At 41.9% G+C, this 25,029-nt stretch overlaps 2 protein-coding genes across 2 annotated transcripts; both read right to left on the bottom strand.

The window, feature by feature from the left end:
* Positions 1 to 1,818: 1,818 nt before the first annotated feature.
* Positions 1,819 to 8,527, bottom strand: ifit8 (interferon-induced protein with tetratricopeptide repeats 8). The gene is made up of 5 exons (XM_080740552.1): positions 8,252 to 8,527; positions 7,083 to 7,550; positions 5,250 to 5,553; positions 4,191 to 4,418; positions 1,819 to 2,288 (listed from the first exon to the last, which is right to left on the bottom strand). The coding sequence occupies exons 1-5, from the start codon at positions 8,254 to 8,256 to the stop codon at positions 1,941 to 1,943; spliced, it is 1,353 nt and encodes a 450-aa protein (XP_080596678.1). The 5' UTR covers positions 8,257 to 8,527; the 3' UTR covers positions 1,819 to 1,940.
* Positions 8,528 to 8,679: 152 nt separating this feature from the next.
* Positions 8,680 to 23,673, bottom strand: comtd1 (catechol-O-methyltransferase domain containing 1). The gene is made up of 7 exons (XM_080740551.1): positions 23,514 to 23,673; positions 22,005 to 22,123; positions 18,566 to 18,671; positions 17,576 to 17,694; positions 12,133 to 12,187; positions 10,262 to 10,395; positions 8,680 to 9,572 (listed from the first exon to the last, which is right to left on the bottom strand). The coding sequence occupies exons 1-7, from the start codon at positions 23,566 to 23,568 to the stop codon at positions 9,420 to 9,422; spliced, it is 741 nt and encodes a 246-aa protein (XP_080596677.1). The 5' UTR covers positions 23,569 to 23,673; the 3' UTR covers positions 8,680 to 9,419.
* Between the last annotated feature and the right edge of the window lie 1,356 nt (positions 23,674 to 25,029).

The following is a 25,029-nucleotide window of genomic DNA, read 5'->3' as shown; positions in this document are numbered from 1 at the left end:
ATACATTGCAGAATGCAGATAAAATAATATAGGTTGCATTTTCCAGTTATATAGGCTGTGGCTGCCTTTTATATTATATTGTTTATAATACGTATTATTTGATAGCATTTTAGCCCATACAATTTTATTACATAAAACCAGTATTCGTTTTGCTTTAACAGGAACTCATCCTTGCACAAGTAAATATTGCCTCTTGCAGGCTTGTTGCCACTTTTAGCCACAATGCTGGAATGTCACTTTACTCTCATAGAAAAAAAGCTATGTGGACATCAGGCTTTGGTGTATAGGCTATTCCCTACATTTTTTATTTGTTCTGGTTGACAATTGTGTCAGTAGGCTGTATGTAGTATGCTATATGACATGTTTTGTACACATTGGTGTACATAAATGTGGCTTTAACTTTAAATTCATTTGACATTAGTGGTACAACCTTTTTATTTTTGGGTGAAAACATTAATCAATCAAATTGTTTGGGGAGCTTGTGGGACCTTAATATATTCAATAATAATATATCCCATTCCTCCAGGTAAAGTGACATTAAATCCTATACACTTTGTTGAACCTGTACTTGGCCCCCTCTTTTCCTCTCCTCTAAGGCAGGGGTGTCCTTTGTGGTCCCAGGGGATGGGAATTGTCACCGCCCCATTCACATTTATCCTCAAATTCTGTTATTCTTTCCACCTCAGAACATTTGTACAGATTCATCTGATATTAGATCAGCACTGAATCCACACCCATCCATCTACATGTGACATGTGATGCACACATGAAATGTTCTTGTCTGTAACTATTCATTCATGAACCTTCTTCAGCCCGGTGTCCCAATTTTGGGCATGTCATTATAGGAAAACATAAAAAAAAATGCATTTTGTATTTAAAAAAATAGAACTTTATTTTCACATTACAAGTAACATAGTTGAAATTCTTAATTGTGCTGGCCCATCAATGCAGTTAAAAGAGGCTTATGTGCATAAGGCGCGCTACAGACAGTTGCGAGAGCTATATCGTGTCCGTATCGTCTGAGAATGAGGAAAGGAGGGGAGATCCAATTCTTTGTCAATGAAGGTCACGTGGTTTTTTGTCGTTGCCTTGTCTCTTGGCCAAAAGACAGCCTTCTGTTGAGCAAGAGACACAGCAATGACATGAAACCACGTGACTTAGATAGAAAATGCATTGGACTTCCCACTCTCCCCTCATTCTCAAACGATACGGAGAAGATGTCTCACGCGTATGTCTGATTGCGGCCTAATAATCTAAGAGTCATGAATGTATGTAAAAAAGAGCAGTCCAGCATGCAATGGCAGTGGTTCCATTCTTAGCTCTTATTGAGCATTCTAATTGCTGTGTCACAGTGACACGCGGTGAGCTTGTAGATCTGCAATGTTTTGCTATTTTTAAGCGGTCACCCTCTAGTTTTTCCTGAATGCCTCTGCTCTCTACACCAAACCTCTTCGCTGAAAATAGCCAATCTAGCTCACAATGCATTGCAACACACGAGCTTGTAGCTCTGGCTATTTTCGGCAAATATTCGCCCCATATTAGGGATTGCTATAGGGTAATTTATTCAATAGTAAAAGGCCCAGGGGCCTATCAAGTCTAACTGCATAATGTTGTCCTAAGGCAAAAAAACTAGCAAAACACACCGTTTTACTATAAATAAAATATATATTAAATTATATATATATTGTGTGTGTGTGTGTGTGTGTGTGTGTGTGTGTGCGTGTGTGTGTGTGTGTGTGTGTGTGTGTGTGTGTGTGTGTGTGTGTGTGTGTGTGTGTGTGTGTGTGTGTGTGTGTGTGTGTGTGCGTGTGTGTGTGCGTGTGCACAAGTGTGCGCGCAAGTTTGTGTATAGGCTATGTTTTGCAAATGTGTGTATTTATGAATCACATCAGGCATCATTGTTTAAAAAAAGGACAAAAAAAAGCCATTCACAAGACAGATTACTCTGTGGCGGATTTTTTTCTGACGTCTTTGTTGAAGGAGTGGATGAACGCTCTGATGTCATAGGGGTCATCGTGGTCCCTGCCCCGGCTGCCGCTCAGCACCCTGAGCAGCCTGGCCTTGCACTGCTGCCACTCGGTGGACACGTCCCCCAGCCTCATCCCGTCCATGTAGTGTCCCACGGCGGCTCTCTCCGAGCCCAGCCGGTACATGTGGAAGTCTCCGTACATGCGGTGCCAGGCCTGCCTGTCCTGGGGTCTCAGGTCCGAGCGGGCCCACAGCTCCCGGAACGTGTCCTCGGCCTTTCTCGCGTCCTTCGCCTCGGCGTAGCGTGCGGCCAGCTCGATCTGGTTAAAGATAGGAGGAGGAACACGTGTTGTAGAAAGTGATATGTGGTTGTGTCGGTGTCAACACGTGGTGGTGATATTGGATCCATTTTGTGGGTAATTCTTTCATCGTCTGAAAGCCTATAGTGTCACTGGAATACACACTGCTTGATAATGATCCTGTGTATGTATAGGGCTGTCACAATTATTACATAATCGTCTAATCGTGACATTTGAGGTAATCGCAATTATTTTGCATAATCGTCATAATCGTTTCCATGTTGAGAAATGTTAATATAGTTACAAACACTTTCAAAAAGTAGTGGAAATAGCAGATCTACAGTTGTGAGCTTGTAGATCGGCTATTTCCACTCTCAATGTTCTTTTTTAAGTATAAATGTGTCAAATATGTCAGTAATTTCTTTGTATATTTAAGTTATGTGTCATGATTGCCATGTGCAACTTCAAAGCCTAAAAGCCAAACAGAAATGTAATTGACAACGACACAATTAAATCGTTAATCGCAATTATTTGAAAATGAATCGTCATGTAAAATGTCATTATCGTGACAGCCCTATGTGTGTATGTCTGTTTCCAGACAAGAAATTCCCCAAAAGTGTATATTTAAGAGCTAAAAATAAACCGCATTTCAGTGGGCACATCGACAAGCTCACAACGCGCCTGCATCTTGTTGTGAGTGAGCTGCTTTTCGATCGGCTATTTTCAGCAAAAGCTTTCCTCACGATAAAAAAACAAACAGAAATTACACTAGTATAGAGCCCTGAGGGACTTCGCTCAACCATGTGGGGTTTGATGACTTTGATCTTGATTGATATTTATTCATCTTGAACAAATAAAAAACACAGAAAACCTCATACTCCACACACATCATCAAAACAATAATGAAGCACAACCATTTTCGTTCAAGAATGGACAGAAAGAAGCAAAAACGTATTTACAGTACTTAAAGGGGAAGACCACCCATTTTCAATATTGAACTATGTCATTAATATACCTTAGAGGAGTTGTGTGGAAATAGAAAAAAAAGTTCCCCCCCTTCTGTGTTGCCTAGAACTGGAGGATTGATTTTGGGGTTTGTATTGCAAATTACAACTTGATGACATCACACATTGTACTTTACAATAAAAACCCAAAAATCAGTCCTCCAGTTCTAGGCAACACAGAAGAGGGAGAACTTCTTTTTAATTTCCACACAACTTCTCTAAGGTATATTAATGACATAGTTCAATATTGAAAATGGATGGTCTTCCCCTTTAAACCCCATAAACCACATCGGGTTCGAGTAGCCTGGGATCACTTCCAATTTCGGGCTTTTGATCCGGTCGGGAGTGGACTACACTTTGGCCGGAGCATTTAGATAGGGCAGGGGTCTTCAACAGGGGGTCCGTGACCCCTAGGGGGTCCCCGGAGTTTCTACAGGGGGTCCTCCAAATCTTTGAGTGATAGAAACCTTTTTTCTCCTTTTTTATATTAACCACTTGAACCGTCCATATTCTATCCATATTCTGAGAACTTTAGCCAAAAATAGCAGATCTACAAGCTCACAACGCCTCGTGCTGCGAGGCGTTGTGAGCTTGTAGATCGGCTATTTTTGGCAAAGAGCTTTGGTGTAGAGGGGAAAAAGAGCAGACTAAGTACAGAGTGAAAGATCAAGTATCAAGTATTGACGGTTCAAGTGGTTAAATATCTGAAAACACAAATTGACATGAATCCAAAATACACTGATGATCGTGCTGTCAAACGATGAAACTACATGGAATCTATGAAAAGGTTATGGGGGTCCCTGCTTCATCTCTCTCTCAACTAAGGGGTCCTTGGCCTGAAAACGTTGAAGACCCCTGAGATAGGAATTGGGGAAACAAACGGGGAACCAAAACAAAGCGACGTGGCTTGGCGTCTGACCTGTGGGTAGATGTAGGTGGGATTGAGGCGTGCTCCCTCCTCCAGGTGGTGGATGCAGCGCTGCAGCAACGGCGGGTCGTGTGGGTTCCCACGGTGACTGGCCTTCCAGCGGTAGATGTTGGCCAACTCGTGGTGGAGACGGGAGGAGTTCGGGGCGCCGGTCAGCATCGTCTTCAGCGCCGCCAGGGCTTCGTCGAAATGCCGCTCTTTCTTCATGAACCTCGACACCTCAAGAAACCCAAACAACACATTTGTGGAAGAAGTACTGTACAGTACGACATCACGGTGTAGACTGTCACAATTAAAAGTCCTGTATTCAAAAGATATGAATGTTTTGCTTTAGCGTCAAGTACCAAAAGTAAAAGTTGGCTAGTTTGGTACAGAGTACAAAATAGGGCTTTTTGTAATAATATCCAAGCAAGTCGCCTTGCCGCAACGTTTGTTGTGCTGTCCTCCTGGAATCTATTATTGAATCCGTAGGAGACGCGTGCGGAAGGAACACTTGTTTTCTGTGATGACGACGGAGGCACGCCGTCTCATGTGACCTTGAGCCACGTGAGACACCGCCGAAGCAGGTCCGTGTGCGTCACACACGGAACTGCTTCGGCGAACACAGAAGTTACTACGATCCGGTGGGAAAGGTGAGGTCATGTAAAAAAAAAAGGAAAAAAATAAAAACGATGCAAAAGTAGCAGATCTACAAGCACAAAACACCTTGCTTTCCGCACCGCTTCGAGCTTGTGGATCTGCTATTTTTTTTTTTTTTTTTTAAGATTCGTTTTTGGGCTTTTATGCCTTTATTGGATAGGACAGTAGACTGTGGGGAGAGATGGGGAGTGACATGCGGCAAAGGTCGTCCAGATCGGGAACCGAACCGAACCGCCGCCAGGCATCCATGCCTATGGATCTGCTATTTTTTATACTTTTGTGTGACACACTGTCGTTTGTAGCATGATCAACTAGGGCATTCATTTATTAATTTAGACAAAGAGTTTGAATATGGAAGTGGCCCATATAGGAGCTTTCTGCCTCGACAGCAACAATATACTGTATATAAACCTGCAACACCACGCTGAGGTTGTTCGGGGCCAAGCTCAGGGCTTTCCTCATGTGGCTCCATGCCTCGGCGTTCCTCCGGTTCTTGTAGCACTTCTGGCCCAAGTAGACCCGTATGATGGCGCTGTCTGGCTGCAGCTCCAGAGCCTTCTTCAGCTGCCACACGGCAGGAGAGTCTTCATACGGGAGCCTCCAATCCTGCCGGGTCTCCAGGCCCTCCAGTCGGAAGAGGGAGAAGGCGTAGCCCAGGTTCCACTCTGGATCCCCGGGCTCCCTCTGAACAGCTTCACTGAAACACTCCTTGGCTCTTATAGAAGACACCAAAAGGGGATAGATAGGTCATTACAACATTAAGGCTAATGTATATATCAGGGTTCCCACACATTTTTACCAATGAATTTCCAAAACTTTTCCAAAACCTTTCCAGAATATTTAACCCAATTTCCAAGACTATATTATAACCATAATTCCGCTCAATAACAAGTTGCTTACTCCTATACGCAATGCCTAAAGACAGGTAGTGTATGCCAGTGGTTCTCAACCTTGGGGACCCAGGCACCCTGACGAGCACTAAGTTGAGGAATTTTGTATAACACGGTTCTATTGTGAAAATAGCCGATCTACATGCTCACAATGCCTCGCGTTGCGAGGCGTTGTGAGCATGTAGATCTGCTATTTTCACAATGTCTGCCTCTAATATTTGACAATTTGGCCAATGTTTAATTTGTCATTTCAGAGGTATTAAAGGGCCACTTCACCCCTGGGACAACCCTATCTTATTTTATTGTTGTTTGGGACACGATCAACACAATCCTGAGTTATTTTTTGTGTTCAGTCAGAACCCTGATATATGGTCTGACGTGCAGAGAATTTTAGAGAGGCAGGGGCTGAAACTTCTAAAGGGGCCTTTTGGGTGGAAATATAGAAAATAGCAGACCTCCAAGCTCACAAAGCGTTGCGCTGCGACGCGTTGTGAGCTTGGAGGTCGGCTATTTTCGGTGTGTGATACCACACTGAAATAAGCATAATCAAGTCATTTCTGGAGATGTAGCGTAGGGCTTGGATTTCTACACAGATATGGCAATTCTTCCAACATAAGACGCTGCATTCAAGTTCGGGAGAGTCTGGACAAGGGAATTCTCTTGAACGCTGCCTTCAGTTATGGCATGGAAAGAGGGCATTTCTTTCGCCACTGTAAAAAATGCATTCATGGTCTGGAGAGGGCACTTTTTACTGTCAGCATTTGCTGGGTTATTGTTCATACGTTCCGAGATTCTTAGGTTCCAGTTATTACTCTGGCCTGGTGCGCTGTGCGAATAAAGAGAAAAGAAAGAGACAAGAGAAAAACAAAGACAAAGAGGACTACACTATGACAATAAGAACTCAGTCACACTGGCAGTCAGTAGGGAATAGAAACGAAACACACACAACCCAGTGAACCCACAAAAACCGTGTGAGTGATTCAGGCTCTCTCTCCCCCTCTGTCCCACTTGCTGATTGAGCTCGCCCTCCATCTCTCCTTCCCCATCCATCTCTCTCTGGTCAAGCTTTCTCTCACTCTGTCTGTCTCTGTCTCTCTCTCTCTCTCTCTCTCTCTCTCTCCCTCACACACGCCCCCTCTCTCTCTATTGGTAGCCTGCAGAAGAATTAGGCACTGATTGGCCCAGCAGTTTGTGAGATTTGACAGACAGACAGACTCACAAGGTTATTTCTAGACGGCTTGTCTCTTACAGAGCCACACCATAAAAAGTGTCTACATGAATTATCCTTTAACTGAGTCACCACCATCAAATAGGCTGCTACTGACTTGTCACATAAATCGTTGTGTCAGTCTACCTCATGTAGTGCTTTTTGGAGAACTTGAGGAAGGACCAGGCCTTTTCACTGCATATCTCTCTCGGCAGGGCCGAAATGGATCCTGTAGGGGACTTCTGATGGATCTTTTCTATTTTCTCTACGTATGCAGCTGACTGTGCCTCGTCTCCCTGGAGATAACGCAGCCAGGCTAGATTTCCATAGACGACGCACAGATTCCCGTCATGCTCGCTGTGTCGTTCTGCCTCTTCGAAGCTCTCCAGCGCCGCGGCGTCGTCGCCTCTCAGGTGTTTGGCGTAGGCCAGCAGGTTGAAGCTGTGTCTCCACACGTTCCCCTCGTCCCCCACCCGCCGGACTGTGTCCAGGGTTTCTCGGAGTTTGACCTCCAGGAAGTTGAGGTCAGCATCCTCCTGGTGTAAGCCCCAGGTGAAATGGCACTCGAGCTTCTGCAACCTGTTTTCCAGGATGCCTGAGTCGCCGTCAGAGTCGCTGAAAATGTTTTGGAAGGAAATCCTATTGCTTTGAATAGAGTTCAAGCACAGCTTCCCAAACACTGGGTGACATTTGTATGGGTCCCTTAATTTTTGGTTTCTTACATTTCAAAACATTAAAAAATAAAAAACATTACCAAAAAAAAGCTAAATCTTTCATGATAAAAAAATAAGATTATTCTAAGTAAGTTTATGAATAAATAAAAGAAAAATCTATTAAAGAAATTCCATGAATTAGAAAATATACAGTATGTTTAAAAAGTAGTGAAAATAACTGATCTGAGCTGTTGTGAGATTGTAGATCTGCTATTTTCACTAGTTTGGGTCCCGGGCAAAAGTCTAATTTCTCCTTTGGGTCACGGGCTAAAAGTTTGGGAACCACTGCCTTAAAGTGCTGTTGCAATAACAGATATGAATGCTATACAGTTCTTTTTAAGATTTTAAGGAAATCTAATCTTAAGACAAAAATAAAGGCTGTGGTTGTTTTAGTTTTTTACTGTAAAAGCACAATTCTAATGGCATATCATACAATTCTTATAACACAGTTCTGAGACATTTCTTTTTATACATTTCTGTCATATAGCTATATTAAAATGTCCAAAAATGGTAATTAACTGAACAAGAATCATGCACAACTATACGATTTATAAGTACAAATGCACACACAAACATAATTTGATCATCTCTTACAGAACTTACCTCATATTAAAGTGTGCTTTTTAATTTAAAAAAGAAATACACCTGTCTGGCTAAAAAGAGAACTTAGTCTGCTGGCTTTCGGCAAATTGTATTACCCTGATATGATATCAGTTCAGGACAGCGGGACAGGGGCTTATATAACCCGTCTGATAACTTTCACTTTCTATATAACCGAGAGTGATTTGGAAAATGAAACTTAGAGCAGTCAGTGATAAGTCAACCTCGGTCTCTACTCTGTCCCACATGCGAAGTGGCCTGCATTATGTCATACAGCACATTCTTATCTCCTTTTGAGGATTGGTAATAAGCTGATGCAGTTGAAGAAATGTATATTATTTTGTAATGTGCAGTATCTCCGATGATTACTGAGTCACTGTAGTCTACTGTTTATCTGTTGTTGAAATATAGTGACTCACAGACACATCATGTGAACCATTGTTTTTATTGATTCTCAGAAGAACAATCAGACAGTCATTTCTGTTTCTGTTCATGTCACATGATCTGTTGTCATTTATGCCACTACACTATACTTTTACATTATGTTCTCAGAGAATATTCATAATTCACTGATGATTGTGGTTCTCAAAGTGGGGTCCGGGGACCCCCATGGGTCCTTGAGGGAGCGGTTCCAGGGGGTCCAAAGGAAAGCATGCATGCACATCCCAACTAAAATGTGAACAATAATACGCACAGATGGAGAAGGAAAGGAAGTCCCGGTAGCTCCCAGTAGAAAGATATTTATTAATAGAAAATGACAACGTTTCGACCCATGTGGGTCTTCATCAGGTCTGACGTTGTCATGCTCTAATAATAAATATTTTCCTACTGGGAGCTAAGAACAGTTGCAGACTTTCCTTCCTTCTCCAGGGTTTCAGGGGGTCCCCAGATGAATTATTAATATAGCATCCAAATCATGTTAACCACTTTAACCCAATAGTATATACTAGGCTATTTGAAAATAGCAGATCTACTTTTCAAAAAACATATAAAAATGTGGAATATATAAGACAAATCTTTACGGGGGGTCCCTGGCACAAAATATTTTCATTTGGGGGTCCTTGGCAATGGCATAGAAACGTTTGAGAACCAGTGATTTGTCAGATTTAATGTATTATTTGGGACAACATGCTGTATTTATCATTGAGTTATCAACATTCTGCGGTTGCATTCAGCGCTTAAAGGCCAGCGTTAGTCCGTCGCCGACGGTCAGCATGCTCAGGTCAATCCTCTGGTCCTTGTGGAGCTTCTTGTTGAGTCTGTCCAGAGTCTGGGACGTCAGGTCGTCGGGGGCGGGGTTCACCACCTTACCGCTCCACAACACCTTGGAACAGAGACAAAGTGACCAAGGGTTGTGTTACGTTGTTGTCGGGTGGAAGCCGTTCATTTTATATTTGTCATTTTCAAAAATGATTTAAAAGAGTGAAAATAGCAGATCTATAAGCAAACAATGCCTCGCGTCGCGAGGCGTTGTGTGCTTGTAGATCTGCTATTTTCACTGGTTTTGGGCGACAGTCTTGTATGGCGAAGCAGGTCTTCACTTTACGAAAACAACGTACAGATGTAAAACTTGGGAGATACGGGGTTTCTGCCCGACAGTGACGATTAACATTTTCAGGCAACACAGATGCAGGGCTCTCCAATTATACATCTTTTTTTTGGGGGGGCGGGGGGATTATCCAATCCATTACTTGGTCGATTGATCGACTAATCGTGAGGTGTGTTTTTTATTTTTATATGATTAACCACTAAGATGTTTATATGTCGTCGTACGACAGTGACGTGCAAGAATGATTAGCCGATCTACTAGCTCATAATGTGTCACATAATGCGCGTTGGGAGCTTGCAGATCTACTATTTTCACTATATTCACTACTTTTGAAAATGTTTGAAAATGTATTACCATACAAACAATCTGTCTACACAGATGTGACAGAATGTGTTGCAATGTTAACAATACGATCGGAGGCTAAACTGGATCTATAGGTGTGAATGGATGATGGGTTCACTTACATTGTCAATAGCAATGATGCCCCCCTTTCTTATAAGCTCAAGAGACTTCTCATAGTAGGTGTCATAGTTTGCTTTGTCAGCATCTATAAAGACAAAGTCGTAAGTCCCAGCCTCTCCGGCTTCGATGAGTTCCCCTGATGAACGAGAGACACATGAAATGACAAAAGGGCATTATTACTGTGTGTTTTGTTAAAGGTAAGTGATCTTTTTGTTGAAATAAATGTTAAATAACTCTCTATATAATCTGATAGTACTTGTTGGTATAGACTGTTCAGTAACAGGAGTCTCGAGCCCTCTTTCCACTGCAAGGTGGAGCCAGAACTTTCAGGAACCTGAACCTGTTTTTTTGGTTCTGGTTTTGTTTCCATTGCACACGGCCCGGTTTCAGACGAGGTTCCTGGAACCTTTTCTCGGTCCTGCTCCTGAGGTAGAACTAAACTTGAGTTCTGGGAACCTATGGGCGGGGCCATCAACGCTGGTGCTCACCTTCCCAGTTAGTTCTATATGGAAACGTAAGCGGTTCTTGAAAGTTCTTGGTTCTGAAAGGTTCCGGTTCTAGTTCTGGGTCGGCCCTACCATGGAAATGGGGCTCCTGTCTCTCCAGCTCTTTAGTAAACAGAAAGTGCATTCTAAGGTCAGGATAACACCTTTCTAATCAGGAGAGAGAACTGATACAGGGTCATAGAGAAATGGGCAGTGATGACGCAAATACATTAGCTGACAACATTGGAACTGAAACACAAAATTGAAGCTGATAAATGGGTAGTCTCTCCTGACTGGATTCAATTGATTGATTGATTGAAGACTTTATTAGAGGTTTGCATAGGAAAAGGTACAGTTTCATGATGGTACAGTTCACTGGTACAAGGTCTACTAAAAGGAGATCCTAGAAAAGACTAAGCTTATTTCCACAGGAAACCATTTAAGTATCTCATATAACATTGAATGACAGACGAATAGAACACAGTACTATGCAGTAGATATGTAAATAAAATAAAATGAAAGAACAAAAAAAAAAGAAAACAGTAAGTCTAATCAAACAGTAAGTATACAAAGAAGGGGCAGGGGAGGGTAGGGCTGGGCTGGGTTTGTTTATTTGCAGTTGCTAACGGCTGCTGCCTGTAAGTGGTTTTTCAGGGCATTTTAAAGGATGCTAGGGATCCACACTCCTTTATGGCCTTCGGTAAGGCTTTCCACATTTTGGTGGTATAGCAGAAGAACGAGTTTGACCCTTTGTTGTTTTTGACTCTGGGTTGAAAGTGATCTGTGGCACTGCCTCTGGTGTTGTAATTATGGACATCCTTAACATTTATAAAGTATTTTGACAGGTACTTGGGTATCATAGTGGTGTAGTGTATCTTGTACACCAGGCCCATTGCAAGTTGCTGTACTCTGTCATCTACTCTGAGCCACCCCACTCTTAACTGGTGAGTAGCGGTGAGAGGTGAGTCTGATAGGGAAGGTTAAGCAGGACCCTTAATGATGATCCACACAATGATCTGATAACACAAACCCATAAGACAAATATGGGTACATTCTCGTTCTACAACACTGCCACCCAGGTGTGGAATTCCTTGACTACCTCCCTTAAAACATGTAGCTCGCTGGCATCCTTCAAAACTGCCCTGAAAACTCACCTTTCAGGAGGCCAGAGAAGGAGGTAGTTATCACTTCTCCCCTAAACAGGCGAGAAGTGAGCACCAAGGGGGTAAGGTAAGTGGTGGGGGGGGGGGGGGGGGAGAACTGAGAACCACTGCTGTATAGCAAAGATTAGCCGTGTTTAATTTATTCTGTTTCTTCTTTTGTTTTAGCCACAAAATGTCATTCACACTGACTTTAATGATCAGCATTTGTAAAATAAAGGCACTTACTCAGTGTTTTCGTAGCTGCTTGCAGCCGGACATCAATCCTACCCTCGACTCCAGCCTAATTGCAGCAGAGAAAAAAATAAATTAAGGAACAGAGTGGTAAAAAGAAGAAGACATTTGTGGTGTGTGTGTATTTCTTTTTTTAGGCGTTCACAGCTTCTAATGGCATTCAAAGAGGAGTCCAGTGTTGCCAAGTCCGCTTATTATAATCGACTTTGGCTTGTAGAACGGCTATTTTCACAATATTTAGCTGTGGAATCGAGTCCTACACAATTCTATGCCTCAACCCCATGCAATCCCAAGTGCTTGTCAGGGTGCGGCTTGTTTTTGTTCAGCAAAGTCTTCTGTGAAAGGCCTGTTTCTAATGTGTCGTTGGTCCTAAATGTTGTTTAAAATCAGCGGTTCTCAAAATGTCCATGTCAAGGACAGCCCAAATTGTGAGCTTGTAGATCGGCTATTTTCAAATAGAGTGTGTGTGCGTGTATGTGTGTGCACTGTGTCAGTGATCGAGTTATTCCCACAGAGCTATGGGAGCCCTATTCTGGCGGCGCCGAAGGCGCCGCCAGAATAGCGGCGGCGGCGAAAAAAAATCGGCGGGTAATTGCGGATATAAAGTCGCCTAAAACGGGTACTTTCCTATATTAAATCATATTAAATCGGGTATTTCGCGGATATAAAGTCGGCTAAAACGGGTATTTCCTATATTAAATCATATTTTTCCTTTCACAATATTAATTCGGGCTTCACATTGGCTATGTTGACAACTCCAGGCAGTCTTTTCTGTTCATATTAACTCACCATTATTGCTCAGCCTCCAGTTCCCAATTCCTCCATCTGATGATCTGAGCTCTGAGCCATCCAGCCAAAAGTTCCCGTTCTGGTAGCATAAAGTCGGCTAAAATGGGTATTTTTCTTTCTCAAAACAAGGCGGGTCGGGTTCATATTTATTTACTAAAAAAAACATTGTCACGGGCACAGGCACACTAAGGCTACAGTCTTGCTAAGACAGCGTTGTTTTGTTTGGTTGTTTTGTCTTTTGTTGCTGTCCGGCGTGTCCGCCTTCCTTTGCCGTCCGGGCCGTGGCTAGAAGTGCAAAGACTCGATGCTGTGGTTCCTAGCTTAGCCTATGCCCAGGCCATGGCGAGACCACGCAGCTGGGTAGGTCTGCATCCAGGGCCTCCTCGGCCCTGGGGGAAAGGTAGGAACCATTGCAGCGAGTGTGTTATAACCCGGACGGTAAAGGAAGACTCACACCCCACATTAAATGCGCCTGATTTATAATAATAAAATGAATAGTAGGATTAAACGGTGTGATGTCATTGTTCAGTCTTACTGTCTAACATGTTTATTTAGTATATCTAGTTAACATAAATAATATAAATTCTTCCAATGGAACATAAAAAATAAAAAAAAACGAGAAAAAAAAAAAAAAAAACACACTTAGAAAAAAAGAGACCCCAAAGGGGGTTGTTGACTATGGGGTCCCAGACTTTAACTATGGGAGCTAAGACCCCACTGGCACCCACGTAACTCGAACTCTGCACTGTGTGCGTTCCTCCTACTGCAGTGGTTCTCAACCTTTTCAGGCCCCAAGATAATCATATTTTAGCTGGGGACCCCACCATCCTGACGAGCACTAAGAGTTGAGGAATTACATTTTGTATAACACGGTTCTATTGTGAAAATAGCAGATCTACATGCTCACAACGCCTCGCAACATGTAGATCGGCTATTTTCAAAATTTTTGTCTCTAATATTTGAACATTTTGTCATCTTAGAGGTATTGAAATGTCTTAAATTGTCACTTTAGAAATGTGCAGATACCCTCTATACACTTAAACTTTGTGTTAATTTGTTTACTGTAAAAAAACAATGTTTCACACTAAGCTAATCATCTGGGGACCCCCCAAAATAATGTGGGGACCCCCTGGGAGTCTTGACCCACACGTTGAGAACCACTGTCCTTCTTTTGGGCTCGTTTTTGTAGACCTGACTGCTTGTTTCTCTTGCAAAATGTGCCAACACTGATGAGGACGTTTATAGGCAACGGGCGTAGATGAGCATTGATCCTGCTGCTGCTGCTTGGCTCTGCATCTTTACCTGACACAGTCTCCTGACCAGATAACACCCCCCGCCCCCAGCAGTTACACAGACTGACAGCTCGTAGATAGTACGTACGTCACTCTTGGGTAGTAACCTCGTATGTCCAAAAATAGTAATTTTCTTGTTATTTTCTAGAGATTAAAATAGCAAATCTACTATTTTAACCCATTAAAACCAGGAAAGCATCTGTCATTTTAGATTTTAGAGTTGGCTATTAAAAGACTCACCTTTTCAGACTCCACCTAAACCCTTAGCACTACTGGAAAAATCAATGACCATACATGAAGCTAGTTAGCATTTGTTTTTAGGTTTTTAGAAACCTTTTTTTACGGATTATATCGTTTTTTTGTTTTTTGTTTTCTAGATATATATATTCATTTACATTTGTTATGTTGCTGTTGATGTACTGACACTTAATCTTGTTTATTATTGTGATGTTTATTTGCTTATTGTAAGTCGCTTTGGATTAAAAGCGTCTGCTAAATCCCTAAACTGTAAACTGTAAACTGTAAAAGAATCACACCTAGTGTGAAGTGAGCAGTGCTATTTATGAGTTCCCCGAAGCTTGGCCAATGTGACCCTGGGCGTACAACAAACTTTGAGCGCTTTGTGCCAAGATGATGTAGGCCAGATGTAGGCCACGCATCAGGGCGCTTTGTCTTGGACGCTTAGTCCCGGACAAAGCCATGATGTTGGAGCTTTATTAGTTTAAAAATCTTTAACGTGGAGATACAAGGTCTCTGCCCGACAGCGACGATACATCCTGTTCTCCTCCATGGATTTACTTTGACAGAAAACAATCAGTCTGTCTCTGCTCGTGACAGCGGTGGAAAGGTAACCGAATACATTTACTCCAGTACTGCACCGAAGTACAATTCTGAAGGTACTTTTAGTATTTCCATTTTTTGAATACTTTATCCTTTACCACACTATACATCTCAGAGGCTAATTGCGACCGTAAGCCGCAGTTTACTGTCAGAACCGGCACAGCTGGTAATGCCTGACACTGTGGTTCCCCTGACACATCCCTTTTATGCCCATATATGGAGATATGGAGATCCCTGTGATGCCAGGGGAACCAAATCCCTTTGGCCAGATGGCCAAGACATGGCGCAACCTCGCCCTAAAACTTGTCGCCCTGAGGCATCTTACTGGTATTGTACTTTTTATTCCATGACAGATATTTAGAAAACTTTAGTCACTAGTTACTTTGCAGATTGTGATTATTATTATTATTATTAAAACAGCACTATGTAACCTCTTCTATCCCCGGATTTGAACCCGGTTTCCTGCGTAAGTGCAGGTTTAGCATTTTATTTTTTGAGTGGTACTAACCGCTCCTTTGTCTGGCTTTGTGTGTAGGTCCCTACGTATGAGTGTCCGTATGAGCGCGAAGTCCATGTATGGAGATAACTGATAATTCACAGACAGAACGACCCAACCCAGAAGTAAGCTGAGAAATGTCATTTATGAGAAAGGAAAAGATTTTTCAAATGCTTCCTCCTCAAAATGGTAGCACTGGAAACTACAACTTCCCCACGCCATCATTTCAACTTTTCAGTGGTGTAAATAAGTTAAAGCAGTCGAAACCTACCTAGCTTGCTACAAAGCCGAAACAAAAATTCAAACATATAAAATCTAAAGATTTTAGAAATGACAAGCAGCTCATCTTCTGTTTGAAACCTTCAGGTGAAGTAACAGAATGTGTAGCGTTCGAACTCTGTGGAAGAGTTGTCTGGCTCGAGAGACTGCCAACCTAGAAAACTAGAGTTGTGCATAAGGTGAGCCGCCTGTATCATCCTGTTTTGTTCTGCTTAAGCTTGGCCTGAGTGGTCAGCACCATCTGGTGGACAACTCAGTTAGTGAAGTGTGGAGATGATGGTTTGTCATCAGAATATGTTAACTGATTGGAGCTCTTATGTGGTGTGGACATGCTGGTGCCTCTTCAGGTTACTTAAGGCTGGACTCACACGGGAGGCTCTCTCCATTCCGACATGTCGCCACTCCGAAATTGACTTCTTATTGTCGGAGTGGCGACACTCCCATGGGCCTAAGGTTTAGGGTTAGGGTTAGAGATAGGGTTAGTGTCGGAATGGAGACATGTCGGAAAGGAGACATGTCGGAGTGGAGAGATGCACTCGACTCACACATATGCGTGAAACATCTTCTCCGTATCGTCTGAGAATGGCCACTGGGTGCGCCGTACTAATGCATTGTCAATGGAAGGTTGTTTGGTTTTTTGTCGTTGCCGTGTCTCTAGCTCAACCGCAGCCTGTCTTTTGGCCAAGAGACACGGCAACGACAAAACACCAAACAACCTTCCATTGACAATGCATTAGTACGGCGCTCCCAGTGGCCATTCTCAGACGATACGGAGAAGATGTTTCACGCAAATGTCTGTACGGCGCCTAACAGACTGAAACCCTTTTCACACTGTTTATAACAGAAAGGTTTTTCTCCACTGTGGATACGCTGGTGCCTCTTCAGAGTCCCTAACTGACTGAAACCCTTGTCACACTGTTTACACACAAAGGGGGTTTCTCCAGTATGGACACGCTGGTGTGTCTTCAGGTGATTCAACTGACTGAAACCCTTGTCACACTATTTACAGACAAAGGGTTTTTCTCCAGTGTGGACACACTGATGTGTCTTCTTATCTAGCTGACTGAAAATACTATCAAACTGTTTACACTGTCAATTTATTGAGATCCCTGATGTCATCAACATATAGCCATTTGCCCATATGCCTATACAGTATGGGCATATCGGTTGGATCAGCGGAATGGACAACTGGATCTCTAGTCTATATATGCCTACAAATGGGCATATCGGGTCGGCGGTTATAATCTTATAAGAGTTGCCTCTGAGATGCAGTGGAGTAGAAGTAAAAGTACTGAAAATTGGAAATACTCCAGTAAAGTAAAAATACGTAAGAAATGTACTTAAGTACAGTACTTGACTACATGATTAGTTACCTTACACTGACAGGAATACTGCAAAACATAGCATGCTGAAAAAGACTGACCTCATAAATAGCACACTGCGATGTAAGCGATGCAATGCTGCTATAATCATATACTTTATACTGGGGCATTTGTGTAAGATTTAGGTGTGATAATGCATTGACAATACTGCTAACTACTGTCTATGCACACATAAATATAACACACCTGTTATTAATTTGATTTGCTTAGGCTGCCATGTTGTTACACTGCTCTTTTTTTTAACCTGAACCCAAAATCATTTCCCATACTTTGAGAACCACTGAAAAAGAGAACATACATATTGCGACATATCAATATATACTATGAATTAAAAAAAAAAAAAAAAAAAAAGTTGTCACCTCTTTAAAGAATGGTTTGGCGATGTCCACATATGTTTCTTCTATTTCACAGGCCACAACACGTCCATTTTCTGGCATGGCCAGTGCCATGTTTAGTGCATTATATCCAGTGTACATCCCTGCAGCATACAAACACATTTAGTTCACTCACTGATTGTTATTTTATCATGTAAAAGCTGTGTGGCATTTGAAGTACAGTATTTTCTGGACTATAAGGCGCACCTGACTATAAGGCGCACTGTCAATGAATGGTCTATTTTCAAACTGTTTTCATATATAAGGCGCACCTGACTATAAGGCGCACATAATAGACGCTACCGTTGCGTTATGCATCAAACAGATGGAGCTGTGCTAAAGGGAATGTCAATGTCAATGAATGATCCATATATAAGGCGCACTGGACTATAAGGCGCACTGTAGTTTTTTGAGAAAATTAAAGGCTTTTAAGTGCGCCTTATAGTCCGGAAAATACGGTATTTGAATTTCCTCCGGGGTACCTTTCCTCTAGTCTGGGATCACTTCACTTTACGAGGTTTGATCCGGTCGGGAGCGGAAACCACTTTACGTCATGTTGTAGTCCTAGACGGACTACACTTTGGCCGGAACTATCAACCGGATTCAGTTTTAACCCAAAATATTCCCCTGCACCCAAGGACATAGTTTTAGGGCCTACCTAATAAACTCCTTGATGCGGCGTAGTTTTGCTTTCGATAAATTCGTTTGGTATGTGATCTTTTAGTCCAACTCATAGCGACTGGCAAGACTGCACTAGGCTTCTCGAGCATTTTAATAGTGATTGGGGAAACAGACAAGGGGAACTAAATCAAAGCAACGCCGCTTCTTCTAGTGGTTTCCGCGCTTTAGGCGGAAACCAAACGGTCTGTTGTGAACGAACAACAGGCTTTCCCCCAGAAAGACTGGTAGGCGAGGTTACCTTTCCTCCATATCGTTTCATGTTGAGCTCATGGCGTTTGGCGTATATATTCTCACCTATTTCGATGGCTTTACTGGCATTGATCAGTTTCATGAGATTTGCCATAAGCTGGGCTTGTTCACTGGCAACAAGCATTCTACTCCATTCGTCCTCAAGCGTTCTCTGAAATGGAACAACATAGCAAGAGACAGGTTTATAATAGGCCCAATAATCCCAATTATAGGTGGTTCTGCAGACCATCTCAAATTACACCAGTGAGAAATGAGACAGATTCATGAAACTCATGGATCTGCCTTTCTGCCTGCCAAACTAGTGTCATAATCTTCCTGTTTATTTGTTATTTATTGTTTTGACATTTAAGGACTCATATTTCTACAATTGCCACAAATTGCCACAAAACCTGTGTCAGTAGCCTAAATTATAGGGCTAAACAATTTAAATTTCTTTGCCAACTCGACCTGCTTAACACAGCTCTGTGCACAGCAGCCATATAGAGGGTATGCGCATGCATGAAGTGAATGAAGTGATTTAATGCAATCAGATAGGACTTTTCTGTTTGGATGTATGGGCTGTCTAGGCCAGAATTCCAGAAAGTAGTTTTTTGCCTCTCAGTAGGCGCTCCTAGCCTCGTAAACCAAGGCGCTCTCGCATAACTTCCGGGTATGATGACGATGACACACGCATACCCTCTATTGTAAAGAAATTGTGGCCTCCTTCTTTCACAGGTGTTACCAATGATTCTGATTAAGACTGTTCCATTTAGTGTAGCACAGTGGTTCTTAAACATTTTGATTTCAAGGACCATGGACCACCATAACTCTGAGAGTGTACAAATGGAACCAAATGGACCTGTACCGGTCCATTTGGTTCCATTCGTACACTCTCAGAGTTACAAGACTGGGGCCATTTGAAACCCCCTCAAGGACACTTTAGAGACCCACTGACTGGTGTAGCAGAGTGTTTCCAGTGAGCCAACATGCACAATATCAGACAGCACCCTGACTCTGTTTGACCAGAATGGAAGAGAGCCATAAACCGCCTATCATTGGTAACACCTGTGAAGGAAGTAAGAAAGGGGCCCAATTTGTTTACAATATCTTTAATAAACTAATGGCCTAAGTCATTTTTTAAGGTTTTCAGGAAAATGTTTAAACTGATCCAAACGATAATTATTATGATTATTAAACACTAGTGTCTAGGCTACTGTCTTGTTGTTTTTGTGTGTGTGTGTGTGTGTGTGTGTGTGTGTGTGTGTGTGTGTGTGTTTAACACTACCATAAAAGGGGCGGGAACCGCCTTTCCAGGCGATTTTAGATCATTTTACCAGAGGTGGACTGCAGTCTCACAAGGAGCTGACTTATTGGCAAAAATGTCATTTTCCTCAAAACTATGCCTAATTAATCACACCTGTCTTTGTGTGCCCCTACACCCAGCTGCCCATGTGTGTTCACCGGGGAAAGTTTTCATAGATAGTCGACTCGAAACAATTCATTATTGGGTGAGTAGTAGGCTAGCTAGGCTACACAGTGCAGTGCTACAATGTGCAATGACTCGAGGGCATTGGTAGTGATTTAGTTGTAGTAGGCTAGGCCTATCTTATAATATAGGCCTACATATATAGGCCTATATCAGCCATTTTAGCACCCTGACATTTGGAATGCAACCTTAATTAGTGTATAATTGATTAAGAAGTAGAACACAGATAAAGTTACAGACATAAAAATTGCATCCAACTACGAACGTCAATGTAGCCTACTGGGCTACTATAGCTTACAATGGCACTGTGCTGCACTCCAGTGGTGAAAATGTGCAACACTTAAACCCAGAATAACTGTTACCCAGGCAATCCAAGCCATAGAGAGCAGATAGAGATAGAGAAAGCTCCAATAATTTAACCACTTAAAAAATGTTGACGAGTTTGTAGATCTGCTAAAATGATATATATATATATATATATATATATATATATATAGACCTATTTACTTATAATAACATGCCCAATAGAGGGATTTCATGAAGAGTGTCATACTAATTATTTGTCCCTCCCAGGCTCAGCTAAATTAAGCTTTGAACTGAATTTCTGGTTAAATGTGAATGCTAGGGCGTGGCAATAGGCTCTATGCATATACGCCATTTTGTTCTACTTCCGGGTGTCTTTCGACTTCCTTCACAGGTGTTACCGATGATACTAATGAAGGGTCTGTTCCATTCTGGTCAAACAGAGTCAGGGTGCTGATATTGCGCATGTTGGCTCACTGGAAACACTCTGCTACACCAGTGGGTCTCAAAGTGTCCTTGAGTGGGTTCCAAATGTCCCCATACAGGTGTGTAACTCTTGACAGTGTACAAATGGAAGCAAATGGACCAACAAGGGTCCATTTGATTCCATTTGTTGATTCCATTTGTACAGAGTTATGGGGGTCCTTGAAATTAAAGAACCACTGTACAATAAATCAAACAGACCCTTCATTAGTATCATCAGTAACACCTGTGAAGGAAGTCGAAAGACACCCGGAAGTAGAACAAAATGGCGTATATGCATAGAGCCTATTGCTACCCACCAAACGACACTCCAGTGGTGTAATTAAAGTACTAGAGAAAAATTAAAGTACAACATTGAGGTATTTCCTATTTCCAATGCTTATACTTATTGTAGGCCTACTTTTTACTCCACTACAATTAGTTAAAAATGTTAGTAACTAGTTACTTTGTAGATTTTGATTATTATTACAAAACATACATACATTAACCACTTCAGCCTTTTATACATTTCTGCCATTTGAAAATAGCCGATCTATAAGGATTTATTTTTAATACCCAGTTGGAAACTTGTGAAATGGGACATTCTGCATGAGTACTTTCTACTTTTGGTACTTCATTTTTGATACCCATAGACTACTTTTGTACTTTTATTCAAGTACATTTTGAATTCCAGACCAATTGTAACAGAGTATTTCTACATTGCAGTGTTGATACTTTCACTTAATAGTTTCTTTACAACAAGGGTTCATATTTTAGATAGTCATTAGAGAAAAGAAAAGATGAGTGTTAAAATGTTTTCATTTACTTCTTTCCGGCATTTTAGTGATTTTAATTATTTTGATTTGCATGCATGCCCCCAGGTTGGGGCTTCTGATTATGAAGCCCATTCCCAAGATTCACCGCAATCTTTCATGAGCAGATGTGACTTATGGGGGCTGGTGTAAATAGTAAATTGCCGGCTTATTGTGTTTAAAAATACATAGCCACTTGTACGCATGCCTCCACCCACTGAAATCAAAATACTAAAATGGCAAAAAAAATAATAATAGAAAGTAGTAAATGAAAACATTTTAACACTCATTTTTTCTTTTCTCTAATTACAATCTAAAATATGAACCCTTGTTGTAAAAAACTGAAGTTGTCCTAAAACATTTGAGTACTTTTTTCCACCACTTGTCTTATCCGCGGTAGCAAAGGGCTCTGAATGTTGCCATTGTTCATGTCCATTCTCACCTGTTTCAGTTTGGTCAGGACGGGATGCTCTCTCAGGGAGTTGTTGACCACGTACTGCAGCACCGGGTCATCTTTGCCTCCGCTGTGGCTCTTCCCGATGAGGCCAGACCTGCCCACGCCTGACCCACAAAGAGAGCACAACCACACAGCGACCATTACCTTCACCACTGCCCCCACTGATGCCTTTGTTCTACATTACCAGGTAAGACACCTGTTGTTTAAGACAGTGGTCCTCAACCTGTGGGTTGAGGACCATTTTGGGGGGTCCCCAGATGATTAACTTAATGTGCAATATTGTTTTCTCACTCAACAGTAAACAGACCAACATAACGTTTTGTATAGAAGGTATCTACACATTTCTAAATTAAACCAAATTGTCAAATATTAGAGGCAGAAATTGTGAAAATAGCCGATCTACATGCTCACAACGCCTCGAACCGTGTTATACAAAATGTAATTCCTCAACTCTTAGTGCTCGTGGCGGTCGCCAGTTAAAATATGATTACTTTGGGGGTCACAGCCTGAAAAGGTTGAGAGCCACTGGTTTAAGATGGAGCTTCTCAAATATTTTCATGTCAAGCACTCCTAAATTAATTTTGTTTTTGGCCACAGACCCCCCCCCCCCCTCCACCTGAAAAACTGTTGTGCCAAGGACCCCCATACAAGATTTGTGGTGTTAAAAATCTTAAAAATGTTCAAACATTTTCAAAGAGTATCAATATTTCTTTAGAAATTAGCTGTTGTGTATGGGCCCTAGGGGTCCCTGGACCACACTTTGAGAACCCCTACATTAGACCATGGACCACCATAACTGAGTTACAGCCAAATAAGGGTCCATTAATTTGGTTCCTAACTATCAGTCATTTATCTGGGGACCCCTTGGAACTCACTCAAGGACCCCTGGGGGTACCCACTTTGAGAACAAGTGGTTTAAGAGACATAGTGCATGTACAGTATGCATGCATCCACCGTAGCAGCAGCTCGAAAAACATTTTCATGTCAAGGACCCAAATTCATATGTATTTGGCCAAATGGCCGCAGACCCCTTTCTGAAAATATTTTGTGCCTGGTGCCCCATAAGAGAAGATTTGAGTTTTTCCTCAATTTTTCAAATGTTTCGAAAACAGTATACAAAGACATCTACAAGCTCACCAACAACAGGTTTCGTTGTAACATGTTGTGAGCTTGTCCTATTTTCATATTGCCCAAGTATAGCAGAATCAGCGTGGTTAACGGTTTCCCATTTGGCTGTGGACCCCCTGGAACCCCCTCAAGGACATCTTGGGGTCCCCGGACCACACTTTGAGAACCACTGCACTGTAGTACAGTATCTAGTGTCTTGCAGGACAAACAAAAGATATACACAAAGAAGAAAACAATAAAGTCCAGTAGTCCACACCGCTTGTATTACGCTCCCACTGTTTAGTTCAAGTGAATTTTGAACTTGCAGTAAACAGCGTAAGCAAAATATAAGATCCTTGATGAGACCTTCAACATGAGACCACTTACCTGTTAATGTGAAAACAAGTCCAATGCAGAACAACATTTTTATATCTGCAGCCATATTTTGTACGATCAAGTATATACTTTGCTTAGAGAATGCTTGAAACCTAAAATCTATCTATCTGCCCTTTGAAGCTTAAATCAAACTGCCAGTTGTATTTATACAAGGAAGGTACAGTAGGAAAGTCCAATCTTTGTTTGTTTTGACTGAACGTCTGGGAGCAATGTGCACTGTACAGGACCCAAACGGATCCACTTGGTTACATTTGTACACTCTCAGAGTTACAAAACTGTAAGGGTCCATTTGGAACCCCGCTCAAGGAACCTAGGTCTCACATTAATATCATGAAATGATTCACCATTTCTATTCCCCAATAGTTGTGTCGCACAACAATGCTGCATAATGAATGGAAACAGTTTGACATAGATGTGATTCTCATGATATGTAGCTGGTGCTTTCATTATTTCTATGGAATAATTATTCAATAATGGAGGTATTTTCTGTATTACCAATCCGGGTTTATGCATAGTATATATCAGGGGTCTTCAACAGGGGGTCCGGGACCCCTAGGGGGTCCTCCGAGTTACTACAGGGGGTCCTCCAAATCTTTATATTAACCACTTGAACCCTAGCATCCACATCCTGAGAACTTTAGCCAAAAACAGCAGATCTACAAGCTCACAACGCCTCGCGCTACGAGGTGTTGTGAGTTTGTAGATCGGCTATTTTCGGCAAAGGGGTTTGGTGTAGAGGGAAAAAAGTGCAGACTAAGTGCAGAGTGAAAGGCCAAGTTTTTTTATTGACGGTTCAAGTGGTTGAATATATGAAAACACAGATTGACATGGATCCAAAATACACGATGATTGTGCTTTCAAACTATGAAACTATATGGAATCTATGAAAAGGTTATGGGGGTCCCTGCTTCATCTCTCTCTCTACTAAAGGGTCCTTGGCCTGAAAACGTTGAAGATCCCTGATATACAGTATATGTCTTTGTTGTATTCCACACCGCACAATACCCCATCTACAAGTTCACAACATGGCACAGCTTGTGAATCGTCTATTTTCTATAAGAGGCACCTGCCTTTAATGTGTTTATTATTTATTTTTTCACTGTGAATGAATGATCTAGAATTGGTTAAATTGAGCTGATCTCTCCATACAAGGAAGAGTTGTTGTTGTTGCAGTAGTGTCGTGTTGTTTGCACAAGTCCTTTTAAATTATAATTCATAATTCTGCAATAATATGTCTTCAGAAAACACAAATCTACACTGACATCTATTGTGCAACCAAGAACACTTTATTTAGCCAATGCTTTGATCAGTGTGGAATGTTCTGGCTCTCCGATATTGTGCAAGTAATCAATGCACACCATGAGTACATTGTGAAATATGAAAGTTTCCTAAGAACGCTTTCCTCATGTGAATTCCAATAGATGATAGCAAGCTGTATCCACACGCAGCTGTGAGACCTGGCCTGTTGCTAATATCAACCTTGTGACCATTATTAACCACTTTTTAT

Source organism: Nannobrachium achirus (genome assembly GCF_963921795.1).
Source record: "Nannobrachium achirus genome assembly, chromosome: 13".
NCBI classification, from domain to species: domain Eukaryota; kingdom Metazoa; phylum Chordata; class Actinopteri; order Myctophiformes; family Myctophidae; genus Nannobrachium; species Nannobrachium achirus.
This window is presented reverse-complemented; position numbering and strand designations above follow the sequence as displayed.